This window comes from Mycteria americana, chromosome 22, assembly GCF_035582795.1.
Source record: "Mycteria americana isolate JAX WOST 10 ecotype Jacksonville Zoo and Gardens chromosome 22, USCA_MyAme_1.0, whole genome shotgun sequence".
In the NCBI taxonomy this organism is placed as follows: Eukaryota; Metazoa; Chordata; class Aves; order Ciconiiformes; family Ciconiidae; genus Mycteria; species Mycteria americana.
Genome location: NC_134386.1, coordinates 7,645,167 through 7,668,488, shown reverse-complemented (window position 1 = coordinate 7,668,488; position 23,322 = coordinate 7,645,167). Strand labels below are relative to the sequence as shown.

General features: G+C 42.6%; 1 protein-coding gene and 1 pseudogene across 1 annotated transcript; both read right to left on the bottom strand.

Moving 5' to 3' along the window:
* Positions 1-10,216: 10,216 nt before the first annotated feature.
* Positions 10,217-11,185, bottom strand: LOC142419906 (olfactory receptor 6B1-like). Its single transcript, XM_075523334.1, has one exon. The coding sequence runs from the start codon at positions 11,183-11,185 to the stop codon at positions 10,217-10,219; it is 969 nt and encodes a 322-aa protein (XP_075379449.1).
* Positions 11,186-19,807: 8,622 nt separating this feature from the next.
* LOC142419905 (olfactory receptor 6B1-like) lies at positions 19,808-23,088 on the bottom strand (annotated as a pseudogene).
* Between the last annotated feature and the right edge of the window lie 234 nt (positions 23,089-23,322).

The window sequence follows — 23,322 nt, the reverse complement described above, 5'->3', positions numbered from 1 at the left end:
GAGGCTGTCTTGGGCAGAGCGATCATGAAATGATAGAGTTTTTGATACGTGGAGAAGCGGCGAGGGGGGTCGGCAAAACTGCCACCTTAGACTTCCGGAGGGCGGACTTCAGCCTGTTTAGGAGACTGGTCGACAGAGTCCCCTGGGAGGCAGCTCTTATGGGCAAAGGGGTCCAGGAAGGCTGGACATTCTTTAAGGAGGAAGTCCTAAAGGCACAAGAGCGGGCTGTCCCCAGGTGCCGAAAGACGAGCCGGCGGGGAAGAAGACCGGCCTGGCTGACTAGAGAGCTCTGGCTCGAACTGAGGAGAAAGAGGAGAGTCTATGACCTCTGGAAGAAGGGGCGGGCAACTCAGGAGGACTACAGGGGTGTAGCGAGGCTGTGCAGGGAGAAAACTAGAAGGGCCAAAGCTGAGCTAGAGCTCAGTCTGGCTGCTGCTATAAAAGACAACAAAAAACACTTCTTCAAATACATTAGCAGCAAAAGGAGAGCTAAGGAGAATCTCCAGCCCCTAGTAGATGTGGGAGGAAACACAGTGACCAAGGATGAGGAAAAGGCTGAGGTACTTAATGCCTTCTTTGCCTCAGTCTTTATTAGCAGGGCCGAATGTTCTATGGGTACCCAGCCCCTGGAGTTGGAAGATAGGGATGGGGACCAGACTGGAGCCCCCATTATCCAGGGGGAAATGGTGAGTGACCTGCTGCACCACTTAGACACTCACAAGTCTATGGGGCCTGATGAGATCCACCCGAGAGTGTTGAAGGAGCTGGCAGATGTGCTCACCAAGCCCCTTTCCATCATTTACCAGCAGTCCTGGCTAACTGGGGAAGTCCCTGCTGACTGGAGATTAGCGAATGTGACACCCATCTTCAAGAAGGGCCGGAAGGAGGACCCGGGGAACTACAGGCCTGTCAGCCTGACCTCGGTGCCGGGGAAGCTGATGGAGCAGATCATCCTGAGTGCTATCACACGGCATGTAGAGAATAACCAGGGGATCAGGCCCAGCCAGCATGGGTTCAGGAAAGGCAGGTCCTGCTTGACCAACCTGATCTCCTTCTATGACAAGGTGACCCGCCTAGTGGATGAGGGGAAGTCTGTGGATGTTGTCTATCTAGACTTCAGTAAAGCCTTTGACACGGTTTCCCACAGCATTCTCCTGGAGAAACTGGCTGCTCATGGCTTGGACGGGTGTACTCTTCGCTGGGTAAAGAACTGGCTGGACGGCCGGGCCCAGAGAGTGGTGGTGAATGGAGTTTACTCCGGTTGGCGGCCGGTCACAAGCGGTGTTCCCCAGGGCTCGGTGTTGGGGCCAGTTCTGTTTAACATCTTTATCAATGATCTGGACGAAGGGATCGAGTGCACTCTCAGTAAGTTTGCAGACGACACCAAGTTGTGTGGGAGTGTTGATCTGCTGGAGGGTAGGCAGGCTCTGCAGAGGGACCTGGACAGGCTGGATCGATGGGCTGGGGTGAATTGTATGAGGTTTAACAAGGCCAAGTGCAAGGTCCTGCACTTGGGCCACAGCAACCCCATGCAACGCTACAGGCTTGGGGAAGAGTGGCTGCAAAGCTGCCTGGCAGAGAAGGACCTGGGGGTGTTGGTTGACAGCCGCCTGAATATGAGCCAGCAGTGTGCCCAGGCGGCCAAGAAGGCCAATGGCATCCTGGCCTGTATCAAAAATAGCGTGGCCAGCAGGACTAGGGAAGTGATTGTGCCCCTGTACTCGGCACTGGTGAGGCCGCACCTCGAATACTGTGTTCAGTTTTGGGCCCCCCACTACAAGAGGGATATTGAGGTACTGGAGCGCGTACAGAGAAGGGCAACGAAGCTGGTGAAGGGTCTGGAGCAGAAGTCTTATGAGGAGCGGCTGAGGGAGCTGGGACTGTTTAGCCTGGAGAAAAGGAGGCTGAGGGGAGACCTCATCGCTCTCTACAACTACCTGAAAGGAGGTTGTAGAGAGGTGGGGGTCGGTCTCTTCTCCCAGGTAACAAGTGATAGGACAAGAGGAAATGGCCTCAAGTTGCGCCAGGGGAGGTTTAGACTGGATATTAGGAAATTTTTCTTCACCGAGAGGGTTATCAAGCATTGGAACAGACTGCCCAGGGAAGTGGTTGAGTCGCCATCCCTGGAGGTATTTAAAGGACGTTTGGATGAGGTACTTAGAGACATCGTGTAGTGATGGTTTTTGGCAGTGTTAGGTTTATGGTTGGACTCGATGATCTTAAAGGTCTTTTCCAACCTATATGATTCTGTGATTCTGTGATTCTGTGATCCCAGCGTACTGAAAGAGCTGGCCAATGTTATTACGGGACTTCTCTCCATTATTTTTCAATGTTTTTGGGAGTCTGGAGAGGTCCCAGAGTACTGGAAGCTAGCATATGTTGTCCCAGTTTTCAAGAAGGGTAAGAAGGAAGACCCTAGTTATTACAGGCCTGTCAGTCTCACTTCAGTGCCTGGTAAAATTACAGAGAAGGTTATTCTGGGAGTTATTGAAAAACACTTGAGTGACAACGCAGTCATTGGTCATAGCCAGCACGGGTTCACGAGGGGAAATTCCTGCTTAATCAACTTACTTAATTTCCTTTTATGACAGGTCACCCATCTAGTTGACCAAGGGAATCCAGTAGATGTGGTGGTTCTGGATTTTAGCAAAGCTTTTGATACTGTCTCTCATAGTACCCTTCTGGACAAAATGTCCAGCACACAGCTAGACAAGTCCATAATACGTTGGGTGAGCAATTGGTTGATGGGTCGGGCTCAAAGGGTCATAGTAAATGGGCCTACATCAGGCTGGTGGCCAGTCACCAGTAGGGTTCCCCAGGGCTCAATTTTAGGGTTCCCCAGTGCTCTTTAACGTTTTTATAAATTATCTGGACACAGGAATCTTTCAGCTTGACTATGCCCTTAGGTTACACCATCATGCAATGCAGGTACATGCAATAAGTGTTTTCCTCTACATAGCTACTCCCTGTAGGCACATATGGTCTAACCTCCATTATCAAACTACCATGCTTTTTGTGATTCAGTGACTGCAAAATAGACACCTAACTCAATTCAGCTCCCTGTAAAAAACATATGCGTAAAGTTTCACCTTCTGTGTGCACATTACACTTCATCATCCCCAGATCTTTGCTACACTTTCTCTGGCTATAGCCACAAAGACACGTCAAGACAGAACAGAGCTCCATTGTCACACTGAGATTATAGTGCAAATTCTCCTGGAAACCATACAGAGGCATAGGAAAGACAAAAAGATAGTTGTGAGCAGTCATCATGGATTTACCAAAAGGCAAATCATGCCTGACTAATCTGATAGTTGCCTATGATGGGATGACTAGTTCCTTGAATGAGCTGAGGTCAGTGGATTATTTTTACCTTAGCTTTAAGAAAACTTTCACCATAGCCTGTCATTGGAAAGATGGGTCTCAGATAGGTGAATTATAAATTGGCTGAAAAACTGACTAGACTGCAGAATTCAGCAGGTGGTGATAAACAGTACAAAGTTCAACTGGCAACCAGTATCATTCCTCAGGAACTGGTCCTGTGGCTGAAACTTTAGTGTTTTCACTGAAAACCTGGACAATTGCATGCAAGGAACCCTCAGCTAGTTCACAGGTTATACAAAATTAGGGAGAGTTTTGGATATGTTGCATGGCACAGCTGCTATTCAGAGGGACCTCAACAGTCTGGGGAAATGGGCTGACAGGAACCTCATGAAGTTCAGCAGAGAAAAATGCAACGTCCTGCATCTGGAAAAAAACCCAAACCCTCATGCAACAAGACAGGCTTGTGCCTGACTGACTATGAAACAACCTCCCAGAAAAGCATCTGGGGATCCTGGTTGACAGCAAACTGAACAGGAGTCAGTAGTGTGCCCTTACAGCAAAGGCAGCCAACTGCATCATGGGCTGCATGTCTAAGACAGTAGCCAGTGGGATGGTGGAAGAGATTCTTCTCCTCTGTTAAACACTTGCAGGACCCCAGTCTGCAGTATTGTGTCCAGTCTAAGGTTCCCCAGAACAAAAAAAGACAGTGACACATGGAGTGGAGTGAGTCTAGTGAAGGACCACCAAGCTGGCTAAGGGTCTGGAGAAGAAGACATACAGGGAGAGGCTGAGAGAGAAGGGCTTGTTTATCCTTAAGAAGTCAAGGCCCAGGGGAGTTCTCATTGTCTACAACTCCCTAGCTGGGGGGAGGGAGCAGGGGTAGAGAAGTTGGAGCTACCTGCCTGGAGGTACTCAGTGGCAGGACTAGAGGCAATAGAGAACAAGTTGGAATGCAGGAAATTCCTATTAGATATAATGAAATTCTGTTTTCACTGTAAGGATGGAACTTGGGCCCAGATTGATGGTGGAATCCCCAATGAGATATTCATCTCCTTGGAGATAAAAATTCAACCTCATATGACATTGAGCAAGCTGAATTATCTTCAACTTTGGCCCTCCTCTGAGAAGGTTGTTGGAATTCCAGGGGTCCTTTTGAACCTGAATTGTTTTATGATTCCATGATTCTGAAGTTAGCAAAAAATCACATACATGTGCAGACATGCTTGACTCTTATCTGTGAAGTGGGACAGTAAGAATGAAGAGACCAGGAATGACAGAATGCATGCTGGGAAACTTTGAGAATAAATTAATTAAGCCAATGCAGATTAGAGCAATAAAGCAATAGCACAAAGGATTAGGGACAGTTTCAGTAAAGGAGTAAATACAGTTTGGGTAGCTAGGTATAGATCTAAATCTCCCTGAGAAGAAGCCCTAGTTATCCTCTGAACTCTGAAGATAGTGATATTTTTACATTTTGCCTGAATGTGCTTAGTTCAAAGTTCAAGTGTTTGAAAAATGTGAAGGCTTTGCTGCAACCTTCCAGAATGGTGTTTCATGGTACGAAATTGAGAGCACGTCACACCCATAAACTCCACAGTTGAAAAACTCCACAGTTGTTCCACAGAAGAAGGAAAAAAAATTAAAATAGTTCTATCTATTCTATGAGGAGCAGACCCTAATGAGTTGTGTCTGAGAGAGAATTATTTAGTTCCAAAAGGGAGCCTGCAAATGAATTTACATTTTTAACATGTGTGTGATACTGGAACAAGCTCAAGTTATTTCACATAAAAATCTTTATAAGCATTATAAGTCATTAATATATAAGCATTATAATGCTTATAATGTTTCTTAGGCACTTTGTGACCTGTCTTGGGGATTAATCTCTATTCCCCTGAAAAAATGGACTAGAATGGTATATATCCACATGGCTCATAGTGGATCACTCCTTTAGAGTAAATTCCCATCCTAAGTACCTAAGAGGTGATTAGAGTCAATGAAGCTCTGGGCAATATAAGCAGCTGGGAGAAGCATCACAATCGCTAGCCCTTGTTCTTGTGGGGGAATTCAACCTACCAGATGTCTGCTGGCAATACAATATAGCAGAGAGGAAACAGTCTAGGAGGTTCCCGGAGCGTGTGGCAGAAAACTTCCTGACACAGCTGGTGAGTGAGCCAACTAGGGAAGGTGCCCTGCTGGACCTCTTGTGCACACACAGAGAAGGACTTGTGAGCCATGTGATGGTTGGAGGCCGCCTTGGGCAGAGTGATCAAAAAATGATAGGGTTTTTGATACGTGGAGAAGCGGCGAGGGGGATCAGCAAAACTGCCACCTTAGACTTCCGGAGGGCAGTCTTCGGCCTGTTTAGGAGACTGGTCAACAGAGTCCCCTGGGAGGCAGCCCTAAAGGGCAAAGGAGTCCAGGAAGGCTGGACATTCTTTAAGGAGGAAGTCCTAAAGGCACAAGAGCAGGCTGTCCCCAGGTGCCGAAAGACGAGCTGGCGGGGAAGAAGACCGGCCTGGATGAATAGAGAGCTCTGGCTAGAACTCAAAAAAAAGAGGAGAGTCTATGACCTCTGGAAGAAGGGGCAGGCAACTCAGGAGGACTACAAAAGTGTAGCAAGGCTGTGCAGGGAGAAAATTAGAAGGGCCAAAGCTGAGCTAGAGCTCAATCTGGCTGCTGCTGTAAAAGACAACAAAAAACACTTCTTCAAATACATTAGCAGCAAAAGGAGAGCTAAGGAGAATGTCCAGCCCCTAGTAGACGGGGGAGGGAACACAGTGACCAAGGATGAGGAAAAGGCTGAGATACTTAATGCCTTCTTTGCCTCAGTCTTTAATAGCAGGGCCAATTGTTCTCTGGGTACCCAACCACCCAAGTCGAAAGATAGGGATGGGGACCAGAATGGAGCCCCCATAATCCAGGGGGAAATGGTTAGTGACCTGCTGCACCACTTAGACACTCACAAGTCTATGGGGCCTGATGAGATCCACCCAAGAGTACTGAAGGAACTGGCAGAAGTGCTCACCAAGCCCTTTTCCATCATTTACCAGCAGTCCTGGCTAACTGGGGAGGTCCCAGCTGACTGGAAATTAGTGAATGTGACACCCATCTACAAGAAGGGCCGGAAGGAGGACCCAGGGAACTACAGGCCTGTCAGCCTGACCTCAGTACCGGGGAAGATGATGGAGCAGATCATCCTGAGTGCCATCACACGGCATGTAGAGAATAACCAAGGGATCAAGCCCAGGCAGCATGGGTTCAGGAAAGGCAGGTCCTGCTTGACCAACCTGATCTCCTTCTACGACCAGGTGACCCGCCTAGTGGATGAGGGAAAGGCTGTGGATGTTGTCTCTCTAGACTTCAGTAAAGCTTTTGACACTGTCTCCCACAGCATTCTCCTGGAGAAACTGGCTGCTCATGGCTTGGACGGGTGTACTCTTTGCTGGGTAAAGAACTGGCTGGATGGCCGGGCCCAAAGAGTGGTGGTGAATGGAGTTTACTCCAGTTGGCGGCCAGTCACAAGTGGTGTTCCCCAGGACTCTGTGTTGGGGCCACTCCTGTTTAATATCTTTATCAATGATCTGGATGAAGGGATCAAGTGCACCCTCAGTAAGTTTGCAGATGACACCAAGTTGTGCGGAAGTGTTGATCTGCTTGAGGGTAGGAAGGCTCTGCAGAGGGATCTGGACAGGCTGGATCGATGGGCCGAGGTCAATTGTATTGGGTTCAACAAGGCTAAGTGCAAGGTCCTGCACTTGGGCCACAGCAACCCCATGCAACGCTACAGGCTTGGGGAAGAGTGGCTGCAAAGCTGCCCAGTAGAAAAGGACCTGGGCGTGTTGGTTGACTGCCGCCTGAATATGAGCCAGCAGTGTGCCCAGGTGGCCAAGAAAGCCAATGGCATCCTGGGTTGTATCAAAAATAGTGTGGCCAGCAGGACTAGGGAAGTGATCGTGCCCCTGTACTCAGCACTGGTGAGGCCGCACCTTGAATACTGTGTTCAGTTTTGGGCCCCTCACTACAAGAGAGACATTGAGGTGGTGGAGTGTGTCCAGAGAAGGGTAACGAAGCTGGTGAAGGGTCTAGAGCACAAGTCTTATGAGGAGTGGCTGAGGGAACTGGGGTTGTTTAGCCTGGAGAAAAGGAGGGTGAGGGGAGACCTTATTGCTCTCTACAACTACCTGAAAGGAGGTTGTAGAGAGGTGGGGGTCGGTCTCTTCTCCCAGGTAACAAGTGATAGGATGAGAGGAAGTGGCCTCAAGTTGCGCCAGGGGAGGTTTAGACTGGATATTAGGAAATTTTACTTCACTGAAAGGGTTATCAAGCATTGGAACAGGCTGCCCAGGGAAGTGGTTGAGTCGCCATCCCTGGAAGTATTTAAAAGACATTTGGATGAGGTGCTTAGGGACATGGTATAGTGGTGTTCTTGGTAGTGTTAGGTTTACGATTGGACTCGATGATCTTAAAGGTTGTACTCGATGATCTTAAAGGTGTTTTCCAACCTAGACGATTCTGTGATTCTGTGATTCTACGAATACAGTCTCTGTAAACTGTGGCCAAGGTGAGATACACAAATTCTACTGAAATTGCTCCAGATGGCTATGTTTAGGAAACTGGATCCTGCCTTTATACTTAATCATCTCAACAGATCTCTAGACACTGTATTGTTTAGAGACCTAGTCAGTGTCCAGGATAGATGCCTATTATTATTTTGAGCATCCCAGAGTATCCAGGGCACTTTATAGCACTGGTAGATATGACACAGGTTCTGTGTAAGGCCAGTGTCTTTCTGGAACAACAGCTAGTGGACAGCCAGGGTATACAAGGTCATTTCAAGAGGCACTAAGCACCTATGAATGTGCAGCTAATTCAGGTCCTAGAACTTCCTTGATAATGCTGAAAGCTGAGACATCTTCTGCTCCCACTTACATGTTTAAATCTGGAATTGAATCGCATTCATAAAGTTAGGTGAGACGAATACCAACCAGCTATGCTGAGTTGCAGCCCTACTATTTATCTGCATATTTAAAGGTAAGCATGAAGTTGAACTTGTCCTCCAAGTGGCAGTTTAATAGTCATTAAACACAGCTTGTCAATCAGGAATCAGATAATGGTTCTACTGAACTGAGCCCATACTGGGTTGAGTCTATGTTGTTACTATGGTCCTCTCTGTGTTTCACTATAAAGTGCTATTCATCTGGCTGTCTCTGTAAAAAGTCTGTATTGACTATTTAGTGAATGTAGGTTAGGACTCTTCTGCAATGTAAAACTGGTTCTTTCCTCAAACAAAACATAGCAGTGGTATTGTGGTTCCTATCAGTTTAGAGCCCATTTGCCTTAGATGCAAAGATGAAACATCTCCTCTCTCTTGCTCTGTCCACATGGCCCAACACTCTGAAACTATTGTACCAGGCTTGGCATCTTTACTTGCCTCATTTTGCCTGCTCTTCATCCCTTACATGCAGCACAGAAACTCAGTACCATGTAGAAGCATAACCATCACAGGGTGTAAGGTAATTCTTGGCTGTATTACCAAAAAATGTGAACTTTTAGATTAACTTTTAAAACTATTACAGTATTTCCAGCCCAGTGACAAGCCACAGGAAGGCAATAGGACCTTGTGTTTGGAAATGCAGGAATATTGCTTGTAACTGAATGAGACATCAATGTAGTTTCATCTGAAGTGTTTTAACCACAGTGTCATTCTAAATAAATAAATAAACAAGTAAACAAACAAATAAATAAAAAGGGGCCCTTAAAAGCAGCATATATCAAGATCCATGAGGGAAACTGAGAAGATCACATTGCTGTTGTGGAACAACAGCAGTGGCAGTGAATAGCACACACAACACACTGGCAGAAGACCTGGGTGAACAGATGCAAAAGCTTTTGGCTTTTGGCAAAAGCCACAATCAAGGGATTGCTCAATGGCATGGCCAGCCTGGTCAAAAGGGCTGTAGCCATGAACGTTATCAGCGTCTGACACTGTGATATATTCAGCAAAATGGTCACAGATCACTCCTTAGAGTAAATTAATTTAGTGGTGCAGATGTTGACAAAGGCAGCAGAGATGCAGCCACTGACTCCTAAAATACACAAAATTCCCAAACAACTCTATGTTCATTCATATTCAAACTAATACACAGTGACTTCAGCAGAATTTATAGGAACAGAAATTAATGAAAATGTCCTACAAAATGAAAAAAAATGGTTTTTTTTTTACATGATCAGGATTTAAAATCTTCAATTTATTTATTTATTTCAACCTTCCTTAAGAAGTTGGGCTTCTCCCATTCCACTGTGAACACTTTCTTTCCTTCTGCTGTTACTCTTCCAGGAGGATTGATTCAGGTTCCTAAGTACAGGCTTCTTGTAGAATATGAAATACTGTGGAGTGCCTGAGACCTCCCCTTTTAGATAGGCAGATATGATACAGGAACTGCAGAAGAGACTCTTCCTTTTATCATCACATTTGTAGATCAAGCAGAATACCCAAGGTCTTTAAAACATTAACCATGTGGCTATAGTTAGGCACATGCATCTCACCTCAGCTGTCAGATGTTGCCTGGAACTGGATCACATGCTATTAACAGAACATTGCAATTGTGTTCTCAAAGCCATTGATGTATGATAACCTAGACATGTCTTTTTGTTCCCTGAAGTGCCTGTGAGTCAAATCAGTAACTTCATTGTGCATAAGCCTTCATCAGAGAAGAAAGATCATTTGAAGGTAATAGATAGAAAGGTGATTTCTTGTTGAGGATAAGTGGTCATATGTATGTTTCAGTTTATTGAGTTACCAGCATTATGTTGATTGCAGTTCTGACAATATAAATCTCAAAACCTTTCCTACTAACTCTCACACTTACACTCTTGTCTATAAGGAACTATCTTAAAGGTGGACAGCAATGGATTGAGAGACCTTGGGGGCAGTCTGTCTAACACTAAAGATTTTTTTCAAAGCCCCTTTAACCTCCTGGTTCCTCAGACAGTAAATGAAGGGATTGAGCATGGGAGTTACAATAGTGTACACAATTGACACCAGCTTGTTTAAGTCAAAAGGGTGGATTCTCTTGGGCCGGGCGTACATGAACAGAGTGGCTGAAAAGAAGATAATGACTACAGTGAGGTGAGAAACACAGGTGGAGAAGGCTTTCTTCCTGCCCTGGGCTGTAGGAATATGCAGGATGGTGCTGATGATGCATATATAGGAGATAATCGTGACAGAGAGGGGAACCAGCAAGATAAGCAAGGCCAGGATGAAATCTACTATTTCAGCCATTGTCATGTCAGCACATGATATGTTCAGCAAGGGGCTGATGTCACAGAAGAAGTGGTTGATTACATTGGAGCCACAAAAAGACAGCTGAGAGATGAAAAATACTTTCAGCATGGAGGCCAAGAAGCCAATGAGCCAGGAGCATGTGACTAGTTGCATGCAGAGCTGGTGGTTCATGATGACTAGATAGCGCAGTGGATTGCAGATGGCCACATAACGATCATAAGCCATGACTGCAAGGAGGACACACTCAGTACAAATAAGGGAGCTGAAGAAGTAAAGCTGGGTCATACAGCCTCCAAAAGATATATTCTTGCTTTCAACAAGAAAATTCACTAGCAGTTTGGGGACAGTGACTGAGATGTACCAAGCCTCCAGGAAGGAGAGGTTGCTGAGAAAGAAATACATGGGCTTGTGAAGCTGATGGTTCATCTTTATCAAGATAATTATGAGTATATTTTCCAAGATGGTCAGCATGTAGGCCACCAGGAGTATGAAAAAAAGCAACATCTGAAGTTCCATGATAGTTGGAAATCCCAAGAGGATAAATTCCTGGAATTTTGTGCTGTTTTTCTGCTTCATGGCAAAGGGCATAGCATCAAGCTTCAGAGAAAAAGTAAAGGCAGTAAAAGAGAAAAAAAATGGAATATTTTAAAAAACAAAGAAATAGTGAGAAGAATTGCAGAGGAAGAAAAGAAAAAATTGCAAGTTGAAAAGAAGAAAGGAAGAATGATGATTAAAAAAAAACATGAGGAGAGGGAGAAAAGGAAGAACATTGTTACATTCAGATCATATACCATTTTGAAGATATAACAACAAATTCAATATGATATTTTGATATCTGGTTCATAATTAGTGGCGTAGATTATTAGTGAAATCCATGGGTGTTGAATGCCTCTATAACAGCTGGATGCCCAGTTCTTTTTAACTTGCAGAGGATACTGGATATCCAGGATGCATCTGCATGACTTAGGCAATTTGGCTTAGTTCTGCAAAGCCAAGACATTCCTGTGCTGCCTGTGGAGTAGAGCTTGATCCCCGCTATATTTTCCCAGCATAGAAAACCTCAAGTTATTAACTAAATGAAACAGGTATTTTTAGAGAGCAATATGTTTTATTCTAAATAAAGCTCTCAGGGAAGATGAATTATATTTTAGAGGAATGTATTCCTCAGTCTGTGTCTCTTTCCCTCCCATCCCCTGTTTTGCTATTTCTCTATCTATCCACCTTTTTAAAAAATTTGACAGGCTAATTTTAATATATAATTCTCAATTTCTATAGGTCAAAACTGAAAAGAAAAAAAAACCCCTCCCAAACTGGAAAATGCACATTTCTCTCCTTTAACCTTACCATCCTCTAATCTAAGAAATGCTTTTTCAACTTGTTTTAAAGTTCTACTAGTGTAATATTTTATTTCATGTTAAAAGCAAAGAAACAAACCACCTCTTCTCCCCTCCTTGGAATTATTAGAGAAAAGCATATAATAAACTAGGTTTTCAGTGATGGAAGAACATTCATCTTCATAAAACAATTCATTGATACTGAAACACCAGTCCAGATATTGTTCATTTAAAACCTTTTATAGCTTCAGAAGTGGTAATATAAACCATGACTGAAGACTTGTAACGTGCAAACTCATATAACTTTGTAAACATATTACTGTTAGCTTTTACTACCATGAGAAATTCCACAGGTCTAAGGAGAAGCTGCAAAATTTTGTCTTTTTTTCTTAATCAGTGCAAAATACATTATTAACCAATTTGTCTCCATAGTACATGTATTCAGTACTTCCTGACCTGGCTACTTGTCGTGGTTTATCCCCAGCCGGCAGCTAAGCACCACACAGCCGCTCGCTCACTTCCCCCCCCCCGGTGGGATGGGGGAGAGAATTGGAAGAGCAAAAGTAAGAAAACTCGTGGGTTGAGATAAGAACAGTTTAATAATTGGAACAAAATAATAGTAATAATAATGAATTATAATGAGAAGGAAAACAACGAGAGAGAGAGAGAGGAACAAAACCCAAGGGAGGGGAAAAAAGGAAAAAAAAAAGAAAAAAAAAGTTAATAATAATAATAATAATAATAATAATAATAATAATAATAATAATTAAAAAAAAAATGATACAACCGCTCACCACCCGCCGACCGATGCCCAGCCACTCCCCAAGCAGCGATCGCTACCCCCGGGCCAACTCCCCCAGTTTATATACTGGGCATGACATCATATGGTATGGAATAGCCCTTTGGTCAGTTTGGATCAACTATCCTGGCTGTGCCCCCTCCCATTTCTTGGGCACCCGGCAGAGCATGGGGAGCTGAAGGAAAAGAAAAACAAAAAAAGTCCTTGACCAATGTAAACACCGCTTAGCGACAGCCAAAACATTAGCATGTTATCACTATTACTCTCATACTAAAATCCAAAGCACAGCACTATACCAGCTACTAGGAAGAAAATTAACTCTATCCCAGCCGAAACCAGGACACTATTATTAGTTCTACCTATAAAACCGGGGATATCTGAGTTTTTCAAACTTCAAATTGTTCATCTTACACATCATTCAAATCTCTAAATAAGCAGTTACAAGAGAGTGATAGTGATTCTCCTAAGTCAAATACAATGCTTACATTTCTCTGTCACTGCAACTGGAGTGAATACCAGAGCTATCTTAACATCAGAAGACTATACTGAGAAGCTGGAATTCATCTGCTGAAATTTAGACAGCTATCAGTTTAGTTATCTAATATATGATATACTCAGCATGTCTTCTTTCTAGGGAATATAGAAATACAGGTACTTCCAGGTAATACTGCTCTCATTGAGAGGAAAGGTCTAAAATAGGTCAGATGGATCATTCCTTAGCCATGTCTATTTCTCTCTTCCTTGATTCTATAAGTGCATGTCAACGCACAGCTCAGAAGCCTAGATGTGTTGCTCAGTGTAGTTCATATGTATGCTGTAGATGTTGAAATGCCAGTGCATTAATTCTTCCTTGGAAGGAGGTGATTACCCTACAAAAATTCCTGAAGAAGAATAACAGTGAAAAACTTTCTTCTGCTCTTACCTTCACACCACTTCAGCAATGCTTGTGGTAGCATTCATGGACTGGTTAGGGAATCAACCCTTCTCTGTGATTTAATTGAAAAAACATAACCCAAGTGGTGGGAGTTCTGCAGAACATACTGATGTGATTGCTTCTTACCTGTTCATAAAAAAACAGTTCAGTATAAGATTTCATAAGATATAAGTAATTACTCATGGGATTTCAGTGTTTACTTTGCTTTTGTATAACTGAGGTACCCAAGAAGGAAACTCATGAAGACTAATTCTAGCTTTCTGAGGCTCTCTCTGCAGCACTTGCAGTTCATGAAACAAAATAATAACCTAACCTAGCTGCTGTGAAACATTTTCTGGAGGTGACTATTCCTCAGTTACCTACCAGGGATTCTTCCTATGAACAAGCTACTGACAGAGGTTCCTCAGGAAACTACCCAAAACTATATAATATGAATCTGTACCTGAGTAGTTATCTGTTACTGTGCCTACATGATCAACTGTATTTTCACAAAGCATATCACCCTGCAAATGGAACTAATTTGTCTATACAGTCATGTTTTGTGGCCATTTCAGAAACATGTATGAGTCTGGCAGATCTCACTCAAGACCTTTGGCAAGACCCTAACCTTTCTGGAGAGAAGGAAGGCTACCCTACCACATCTAAACTATGAATAGGCATCTCTATCCATGTAAGGAAATGTCTTCTTTGTTAGTTCATAACCTCTTTGTCTTTTAGCTGTAGCAGAGCCAACTAGCTCCCCTTTAGACCAGATCAAAATATAACTCCATGGCTAGTTTCCTCTAACTACTGTTTGCTATAGATAGTATGGGCAAGATTTCTCTGGCCTGCAAATTCCTCAAGCACGGTATCATCAGTCTTTATTGCTTCATACCACTTCACAGGATACGCAACATCTAACATTATGCTGAAAAACATAACTAAGAAAAGTTCAGTACAAGTCTGTCATTAGTTGGATTTTTCAAACTGAACACTAAGGAAAATAAACTCCTCAGAATCACAAGGAGTCCATGTAGCCTGGGGTGCCATGCAATGTGAATGTAACCTGTCATCAGGCTAAAGCCATACAGGATGGATGTCAAAGATGGATCTGAGGAGACAACAGACTTGAGCAGTCTGGAAAAAATATAATAATCAATGGAGAGAGCTGGAGGCATCCAGTAGTTAACACTGTACTACACTAGTGTTAGCAGACAGCCCAGCACTCTTTCTCAAAACTAAAATCTAAACTCCTGAGATTCACTTAGAATTCCACAGACATTTATCAGATGTATTATTTGGATTTGAGATAAAGATCTATTTTGCTTACTGAGAGAATAAGATTCATACTGTTTATAGAAAAATATGGCGTTTGGTGGGTTTTGTGTGTGTGTGTATGACTGCAGATATCACCAGAATTAATCTAGACCATTACCTTGTATTAGTTACCCAGTTTTATGATGCCTATATTAGGTGATATAACTCCTATCCTTAGCAGAAGTTTAATAACTCTTAGGTTGTTGCTGCTCCACCTCTGTTGATTGCAAGGAAATTTAAGTTTTATCAAAGACCAGATTTGACAATTAAAATATGCAACTAAGGTAGGTCAAAGTCACCTGAGAGCTCAACTCATTCGTGTCTCTAAGCTCTGTTGTTCACCCTGTCATAATGGAAGATAACACCAAATTTAACCTTAGTTAGTGGGCACTATCTCACCTGCAGACATACACATCTGAGGTAGTCAGCAAGACTTTTTCACTAACGTGTCTTTTGCCTCTTTGTTCCTCATGCTTAATGAATGTATTTAGCATTGGAGTGACTATAGTATAAATTACGGAAACCTGTTTGTTGAGATCCAAGGAGTGTATACTCCTGGGTCAGACATACATGAAGAGGGTCATTAAGAAGATGATGACCACAATCAGGTGAGAAACACAGGTGGAGAAAGCTTTCTGTCTATACTTAGGAGCTTAGACAGCTACACAGATCACCCTACCATGTATATTTGCATTTACTCAGCTGAATAGATTTCTAGAGTCTACTGACTGCCCTGACTAGTTTCTCATTTCAGCTGTGTACTGTTGAGCTTCCAATGCCATATAATGGCCTCAGATACATGAAACATTGAAATAAGGCTAACAGGTACGACACAAAAATTATAGCAGATATGTTCCCATCTGGAGTAGCAGCTGAAACTCATAAGGAAGACCACTGAACAGTTTGAATGACATTCTGGATCCAGCTTTTTCACCTGAATCAAAAAACTAGAGCTAAGTGTTACGACCCTAATGGAAATGTAGGTATTTAGGAGGCGATTCAGTTGTCTAAAGAGAGGTGTTTAATTTCAGATTCTGTGGTATTTTATGTACTTTTCAGTAGGGTTTCCAGAAGTTATATGTTTCCTGTAAATTGTGTGAAATCTGTCATCCCATGAAGGTGTGTTTATTACTTTAGTGAGCTCAGATTATACTAACTGCCAATGCTGAGGTAGTTGAACTCCTAAGTAGTATTTACAGATTTACAGTAGTAAGTATTTACAGATTAGGTGTAATAACTAAACCCACCTCTAGAGCTAAATTAAATTATTCCATTTCATTACGGAGATTGTAAAATAACTTCTTTCATTTATCTTCCTCATGTAAATGTCTGCTAAAATAAATATGGTTGTCCATATATCCCCCTCAAAATATGGGGACTGTACTGCAGGTCACTTCAGCGTTTTTTTACCAAATAGCAAGAAGGTTAAATGTTAGATGTCCTGGGGCACGGCAGAATGGAATTTGAGGATCAAAGACCTGCTGAGGTACTGTTGCAAGATTTTGTAGCACAAAGAGTACAAAACCTGATCTGATCTCCTCCATACTGCCAAGTGGAAGGAGTCCCTGGAGTCAGCTATTTGTAAAACCACTTTGGAGGTGGTCTTTTATGAGTCAGATGTCTTACTTAAGCCAAAAGCATGATTCAAATGATATTCATAAAGTGAGATTAAGTGGAAGATTAGCACCTAGGAGAGTTGGAATTATAGAAGTTATTTGGCTGTTAGGACATACAGTTTGATTTAATTTGCCAATATATTAGAATCTAGTGACATTTGGCATGTGTTAAGGTATGTTGGTTGACCTCTAGTTAGAGGTTGGCCTCCAGTTGTTGGCCAAAGCCATATGTGCATGTTTAGACATCTCAGGGCATGTCATGAAGAAGGCATCTTTAGAATAATGTAAGTGCATAGAGAATGAAGAGTAGTGTTGCCAGGAGAAAAGGGGTTAATTCTTATCTCCTTCTATTGGGCTGGTGAGCCTCCAGTTGGACTACTGTGTCCAGTTTTGGGATTCCCCCAGTTCAAGGAAAATATGGAGAAACTAGAGAGGTTCTTACTAAGGCCTACTAAGATGTTCAGATGTGTCCTAGAGTACTGTGAAATGAAGTTGAGATAGCTAGGTTTGTTTAATGTGGTGAACAGGAGACTATGGTGTGGTCTACAGTTAGCCTACAGAAGCCTACAGTTACAAAGACAATGGGGCCAAACAGTTCTTGGTCATGACAGATACTATGAAAAGGGACAAAGATAGTGACTTTCAACTCAGTAGTTGAAAATAGGCCATTAGGAGAAGCTTCTTCACTAGGAGGTCAGAACAGCACTGAAACAAGTTGCCCAGAATGATTATATTATCTCTGTCTTTGAATGTTTTCAACTCTCAGCTAGACCAAGCCACAGCTGGCATACTATAGAGATGGTGAGAGCTGTGCTACAGAAGGGAAGTCAAATTCTAGATATACTCACACCTGGAGTACTGCATCCAGTTCTGGGCTCCCCGGTATAAGAGCGATATATATGGATATACTGGAAATAGTCCCATGAAGGGCCACTGAGATAATTAAGGGGCTGCAGCATCTCTACTGTGAGGAAAGGCTGAGAAAGCTGGGACTGTTCAGCCTGGAGAAGGGAAGGCTCAGGCAGGATCTCATTAATGTATACAACTGTTTCTGAAGGGAGACTGTAAAGAAGATGTAGCCAGCCTCTTCTGTGGTGTCCCCTGACAGGACAAGAGGCAATGGGCACAAACTGAAACACAGGAGGTTCTCTCTGAACATGAGGAAACACTTTTTTACTGTGAGGGTGACCGAGCACTGGCACAGGTTGCCTACAGGGGTTGTGGAGTCTCCATCCTTGGTGATATCCAAAGCTGTCTGGACACGTTCCTAAGCAACCAGCTCTAGGTTTTCCTTGCTTGAGCGTGCGTGGTGGACCAGATGACCTCCACATGTCCCTTCCAACTTCAACCATTCTGTGATTTTGTGATATTCGAAGGTCCCTAAAAAACATTTCTATGAGTCTGTGATTCTATAATGCCAAATGTCACTAGACACTTCTGAGCGGAGAATAGAACTGAGCTCCATTTTTCTACATAAGTTTGAATGGGCGTCTGTAAGCCATTGAACATATTGCCTAGATTGTACTGAAGGTATTGCTCAGTCATATGTTGAAACCTACTCAGTAGGTAGCTACAGTGAGATTCAATTGCCTAAACATCAATTTCTATTGCAATTTGAGACCCCACAGCCTTTTCCACCTGACATCCAAATCAAAGAATCATACAAAAACTTAAGTTGGAAGGATAGAGTTTCAATTCTGGAATTTTTTAGCTCGTTCTGCTGTCAAAAACATGTTTCAGTCAGGTCAGGTTTTTCAGGGACTTGTCTAGTCAAGCTTTGAAAAACTCAAAGGGTGGAGATTTCATAACCTCTCTGGGACTCCTTTGCAGTGCTTAATCACTCTGATTTTGTTTGATTGTTTCTTTCTTTTTTGTACTATCTAATCTGAATTTAATTTGTTGCAACTCGCTCCTGTTGCCTCTTGTCTTTTCAGGTGTGCACAACTAAGAATTGCCCCTATCTTCTCTGTAATACCCTTCAAGTATTGGCAGACTGCAACTGAATACCTCCTTAATGTTCTCTTTTCCAGACTTAAAAAATTATTTCCACCTGTCTCTCTTTGTACGTCATGTGGTCCAATCCCTCTGCTGGTAATCCTGTGCTGGTAACCCTCTGCTAGACTCTGTCCATGTTGTCTTTCTTGTAGCGGGAAGCCCTGAAGTAGACGCAGCATTGCAGATGTAGTCTTACAAATATATGCAGTCTCAGGTGACAAATAGAGGGGAAGGATCATTTGCTTTGGCCTCCTGGCTAGATTACTGCTAATACAGCCCAGGAGGCAGTTGGTCTTCATCACTGCAGGGGCACACTGCGGACTCATGTTAATTTGCCTGCCAGGAGCTCCAGGTCCTTTTCTGTAGAGCTGTTGCCCAATGAGTGCCAAACTTATACTGAAGTATTGGGTAATTCTTTCCCAGGTGAAGGATTTTGCATCTGTCTTTGTTGAGTTGCTTGAAGTTCTTCTTGTCTCTCTCCTGAATGTTACTTTAGGGCTGGGTCTCCCATAGATCCAGTGTCAAATTTGCCAGCTCTGTATGGATACCATATGGCATCAGAAATACTGTTAGATGCCTATGTTTAGACAATTGATTCTTCTCTTAGTGCTTATATCTCCTCATGTAATATAGAAGGATCAAAGGAAAATTACACTTGAAAATCAGGAGGCTCATTTAGCTTTTAAAATGAAAATTAAACTATTAACCCTCTTCCCCAAAAGTAAAGGTTTGTTCTGTAAAACTCAGCCACTTCACAAAGTTCTGTTTGAAGTTAATGAATAGAAGAAGGAACTTCTCAGTAGTCATTCATGTTCTCCTATGACAGCTATCTAAAATGACTGATATTATCGGAATTACTGAAGTTTCCATCTTAACCCCTGTGAAGAAAGTTGACATAACTATTTATGTGGTGTCTCAAGTTCTTTGAATCCTAGTTTCATATTAACTTGGATCAAAGTCAGAATGTAATTGTGTTCTTTGATACAGAACAAAAAATACATTAAGAGAAGATTATGATGTTTATTGCCTTCTCTACTGATTGTTTATTGCCTTCTCTGATGTTTATTGCCTTCTCAAACACGCAGATTGACTCAGGAAAAGCAATCCTTAACAACTGATGTCTAAACAGAACCATAATCTTCATTTTTGTGAAAGTGAAAGTCTTATTAGACATTCATAGGATTCAGACAAATTCAGCTGGAAGATTATCTTCCAAGTATTATATTAATGATCAGACCCAGAAACTCTGGAGACGGCACTCATGCAACACAAGACCTTCCATAAAGTGTCTTTTACTTCCTGGCTCTTCAGGCAGTAAATGAATGGATTTAGAATTGGAGTCACTATAGTATAAATTAGGGAAACTAGTTTGTGGAGATCCAATGAGTGTGTACTTCTGGGTCAGGCATAAATGAAAAGGGTGGCTGAGAAGATGATGACCACAGCCAGGTGAGAAACAGAGGTGGAGAAGGCTTTCTTCCTGTTCTGGGCCATGGGAATGCATAAAAAGGTGCTGATTATGCACATGTAAGAAATTATGATGACAGGGGGATCAACAGAATAAGCAAGGCAAAGACAAAGTCCACTGTCTCTGCAACTAACCGCTCAGTGCAAGAGAGGTTGAGCAAAGGGCTGATGTCACAGAAAAAGTGGTTGATGACATTAGGGCCACAGAAAGACAACTGGGAAATGAAGAAGACCTTTAGCACAGATGTCAGAAAGCCAACCAGCCAAAACCCATGGATAGCTGCATACAGACTCTGTGGTTCATGATGACTGGGTAGTGTTGTGGTTTAGCCCCTGTTGGCAATTAAGTACCACACAGCCATTCGCTCACCCTCCCCACCCCCGGTGGGATGAGGGAGAGAATCGGAAGAGCAAAAGTAAGAAAACTTGTGGGTTGAGATAAGAACAGTTTAATAACTGGAACAACAACAACAACAAAAATAGTAAATGGGTCTCCCTTGGTTTGCATGTCCCTATAGTAGCCTACTACAGTGATGCTTTCATAGTATGTGCTCAGTGCCCTGGAGCCTGGCATGAGATCAAGGGGGGATATTTGGGAATGCTGAGTTTGCTGGAATAATATTGGAGGACTGTTTCAAATAGAGGAACTAGGACAAACTTTTCATCCATATACTCTGTCTGAGGCAGAGCATCCATCAGAAGCGCTCGCATTTTTGTTGATGATACAATTTGGCTCACATCAGAGGAGATCCCACATACTGGCCAGAGCAGTGCCAAAGTGATGGTGTGGACACCTCACTTCAAAAGGGGACTACACAGTCCGTTTCTAGCAACAGCTGAGAACAAGCTCTGATGTAAAGCAGACACATTTCCTTTGGCACGAGTCGTCTTGGGCCTCATGAAATGCAAATTAAATCATCCACAGATCTTCAGAGTTAATAGATCTGCAGGTAACACCAGGCTAGACAGCTCTCTTGAAACAACTGAGCTTTGCGCATCTTCATCACCAGTTTGGCCCCACAAATATGTATTCTGTTAGCTTTATTTTACAGTTTCAGTCATAAAGGGGGTGGAGGAGGGGTTGATTTATTGTTTTTATGATTGACTCATTGCTTTCTTATTCTGTCCAAGGTCCCATCATCCTTTCTCCCCAGCCAGTGACCAGGAACCCACAGCCTCTTCTGAATAGGGTATATTGCTGTAAGGGACAGAGTTTCATTCTGCATGCCTTGCAAGATCCAGCACGTGTGTCATTCTAGGCCACTAGGATAAGACTCATCTGATAAGACTAATTCTTAAGCAGAGGAGCCATGCCTTAGAAGCTCTTATTTCCATTTTGGGATAAGTCATCCTGCAGTGACCAGCTAAGATGCAGACATCTCTACTGTGAATGCCTTGAGCTGGATGAACAGACTCAGATTCCAGAGGTTTAACATGGGAACTCTGAAGAGGGAAATACAAATAAATTGGTCCAGCTCCCCCAAAATAATGTATGAAAAGACAGCTTAATCCCACCTGGTTTAGACATCTAAAAGTTGACTACCTATTTCTAAGGAAGTCATCTGGGCTTCCTCTGTAATCATTAGAAAGAAGTGAGCCCTGCCAAAGTCTATTAATCCCATACTTAGTTAGGGATCTAGAGATAGTTAGTCTGTGTCATGTTCTTACCCAAATAACACTCTGGACTATATTTCTAGATCTGGGGTTGCTGTTATAAGATAATGTAAATACAAAGACAGGACCACTAGGATTTTTTTATTTTCCTGTAAGCCAGAAGTAAATCCTTTGAAATCAGTACAGCTGCATTTTGAATTATTTAAAAAGTGTGTGCGTGTGCACGTGTGCATGCATGTGCATGTGTTAGGAGTAACTTAAGTTAAAGGAATTATACAATTAAAATAGGTTTGAGTTGTAGCCGAGCATAGGGAAAAAACTACTTTTATTTTGTCAGATGTGTGTCTTCAATCACTCTATTACTTTCTGAACAAAGGATATAACTATGATTCATTGCCTTGAGAAGTGAAACCTGGGATGTACACCACTATATAAGAAAGTAGGACCTGCCTTATGTCCCTGATATTCTTTTCATTAACCTGAAGTTCTTTTCTGTGTTTTGTTTTGTTTTTAGTATGACCAACATGAATCAGAGCTTGTGTCAGCTTTCACAGTAAGGACCTCTTACCTCTGCCCTCCCACAGCTCTGGCCTATGAATATGTATGGATATCATCATATGTATGAATGTGTAAAGAATATCATCAGTCCTATTCCTTTATCCATGTTGAATAACACCTAGTGCCAAAGCTGGGTCTTCTGTCCTATAAGAACAGCTAGCTTGTTAAATAATTTAATTCCTGAGTTTTATTCTTAATGACAATTTCTGATTGTCCGTCATAAGAATATGTTGAATCCTGGGCTGTCCTTTAATGGGAGGCAAAAAATATGGGTTCAGTACAGGGGACAGTTCACTGCATTAACTCATTCCTCCAGAAAATATAGCACAGACCACATTAGAATGATTTATCTTAACTTTTTCAGGGGTTCTCTAAAGATATTCAGAATACCTAAACATGTTTTTGCCAGAAGAGGGCAAGATTCATCTACAAAGTGGGAATGCAACTGTTACTCTTTGTGTGAAACAACAAAGATAACACTGTTACGGTCTGTGGCACAGATCACTTTTTTTTTTTATGAATTTTGAACCTGAATAGTCTCAAAAGTCAAAATTAAGTCTTGATAACAAGGGAACTATGTCAGACTCAGTGGAGACCTGGGTTAGATGCCATTCACACTAGACACACTTGATTAAGCAAAAAGGGATAAGAACATAGCAGATATATGTGAGGATGTATTGGACAGTTGCTAGGGCTGTTAGACCTGAAATAAGAGTGGGAACAGTAATACCAGAATGCTCAGTTCATCTATGCTGGGTGTTCCCCTCTTAGGCATGGGAGGTACCTCTCTCCCACAGTGGTTCTACTGACCATGGAAGCAGATCTTCCACGTCTTGTTCTGTTAGCTTAACCTCAGGGTAGGGCATAGCCCGCAGCCTAGTCATTTGCCTGGAGTCCTGCCAATATAGTCACTCTACACATTTGGGCAATTTTTCCTGGAGTGTCTTAAGCAGAAAGATGTGGCCACTGACATTAATTCTGCCCTGAAATTACAGGCACAGTCGAAAGACCGGAATATTCTATTAGAGAAAATGCAAAGCAAGGAGAAGAAACACTTTCACAGAATGATAGAATAATTTAGTTTGAAAGGGACCTCTGAA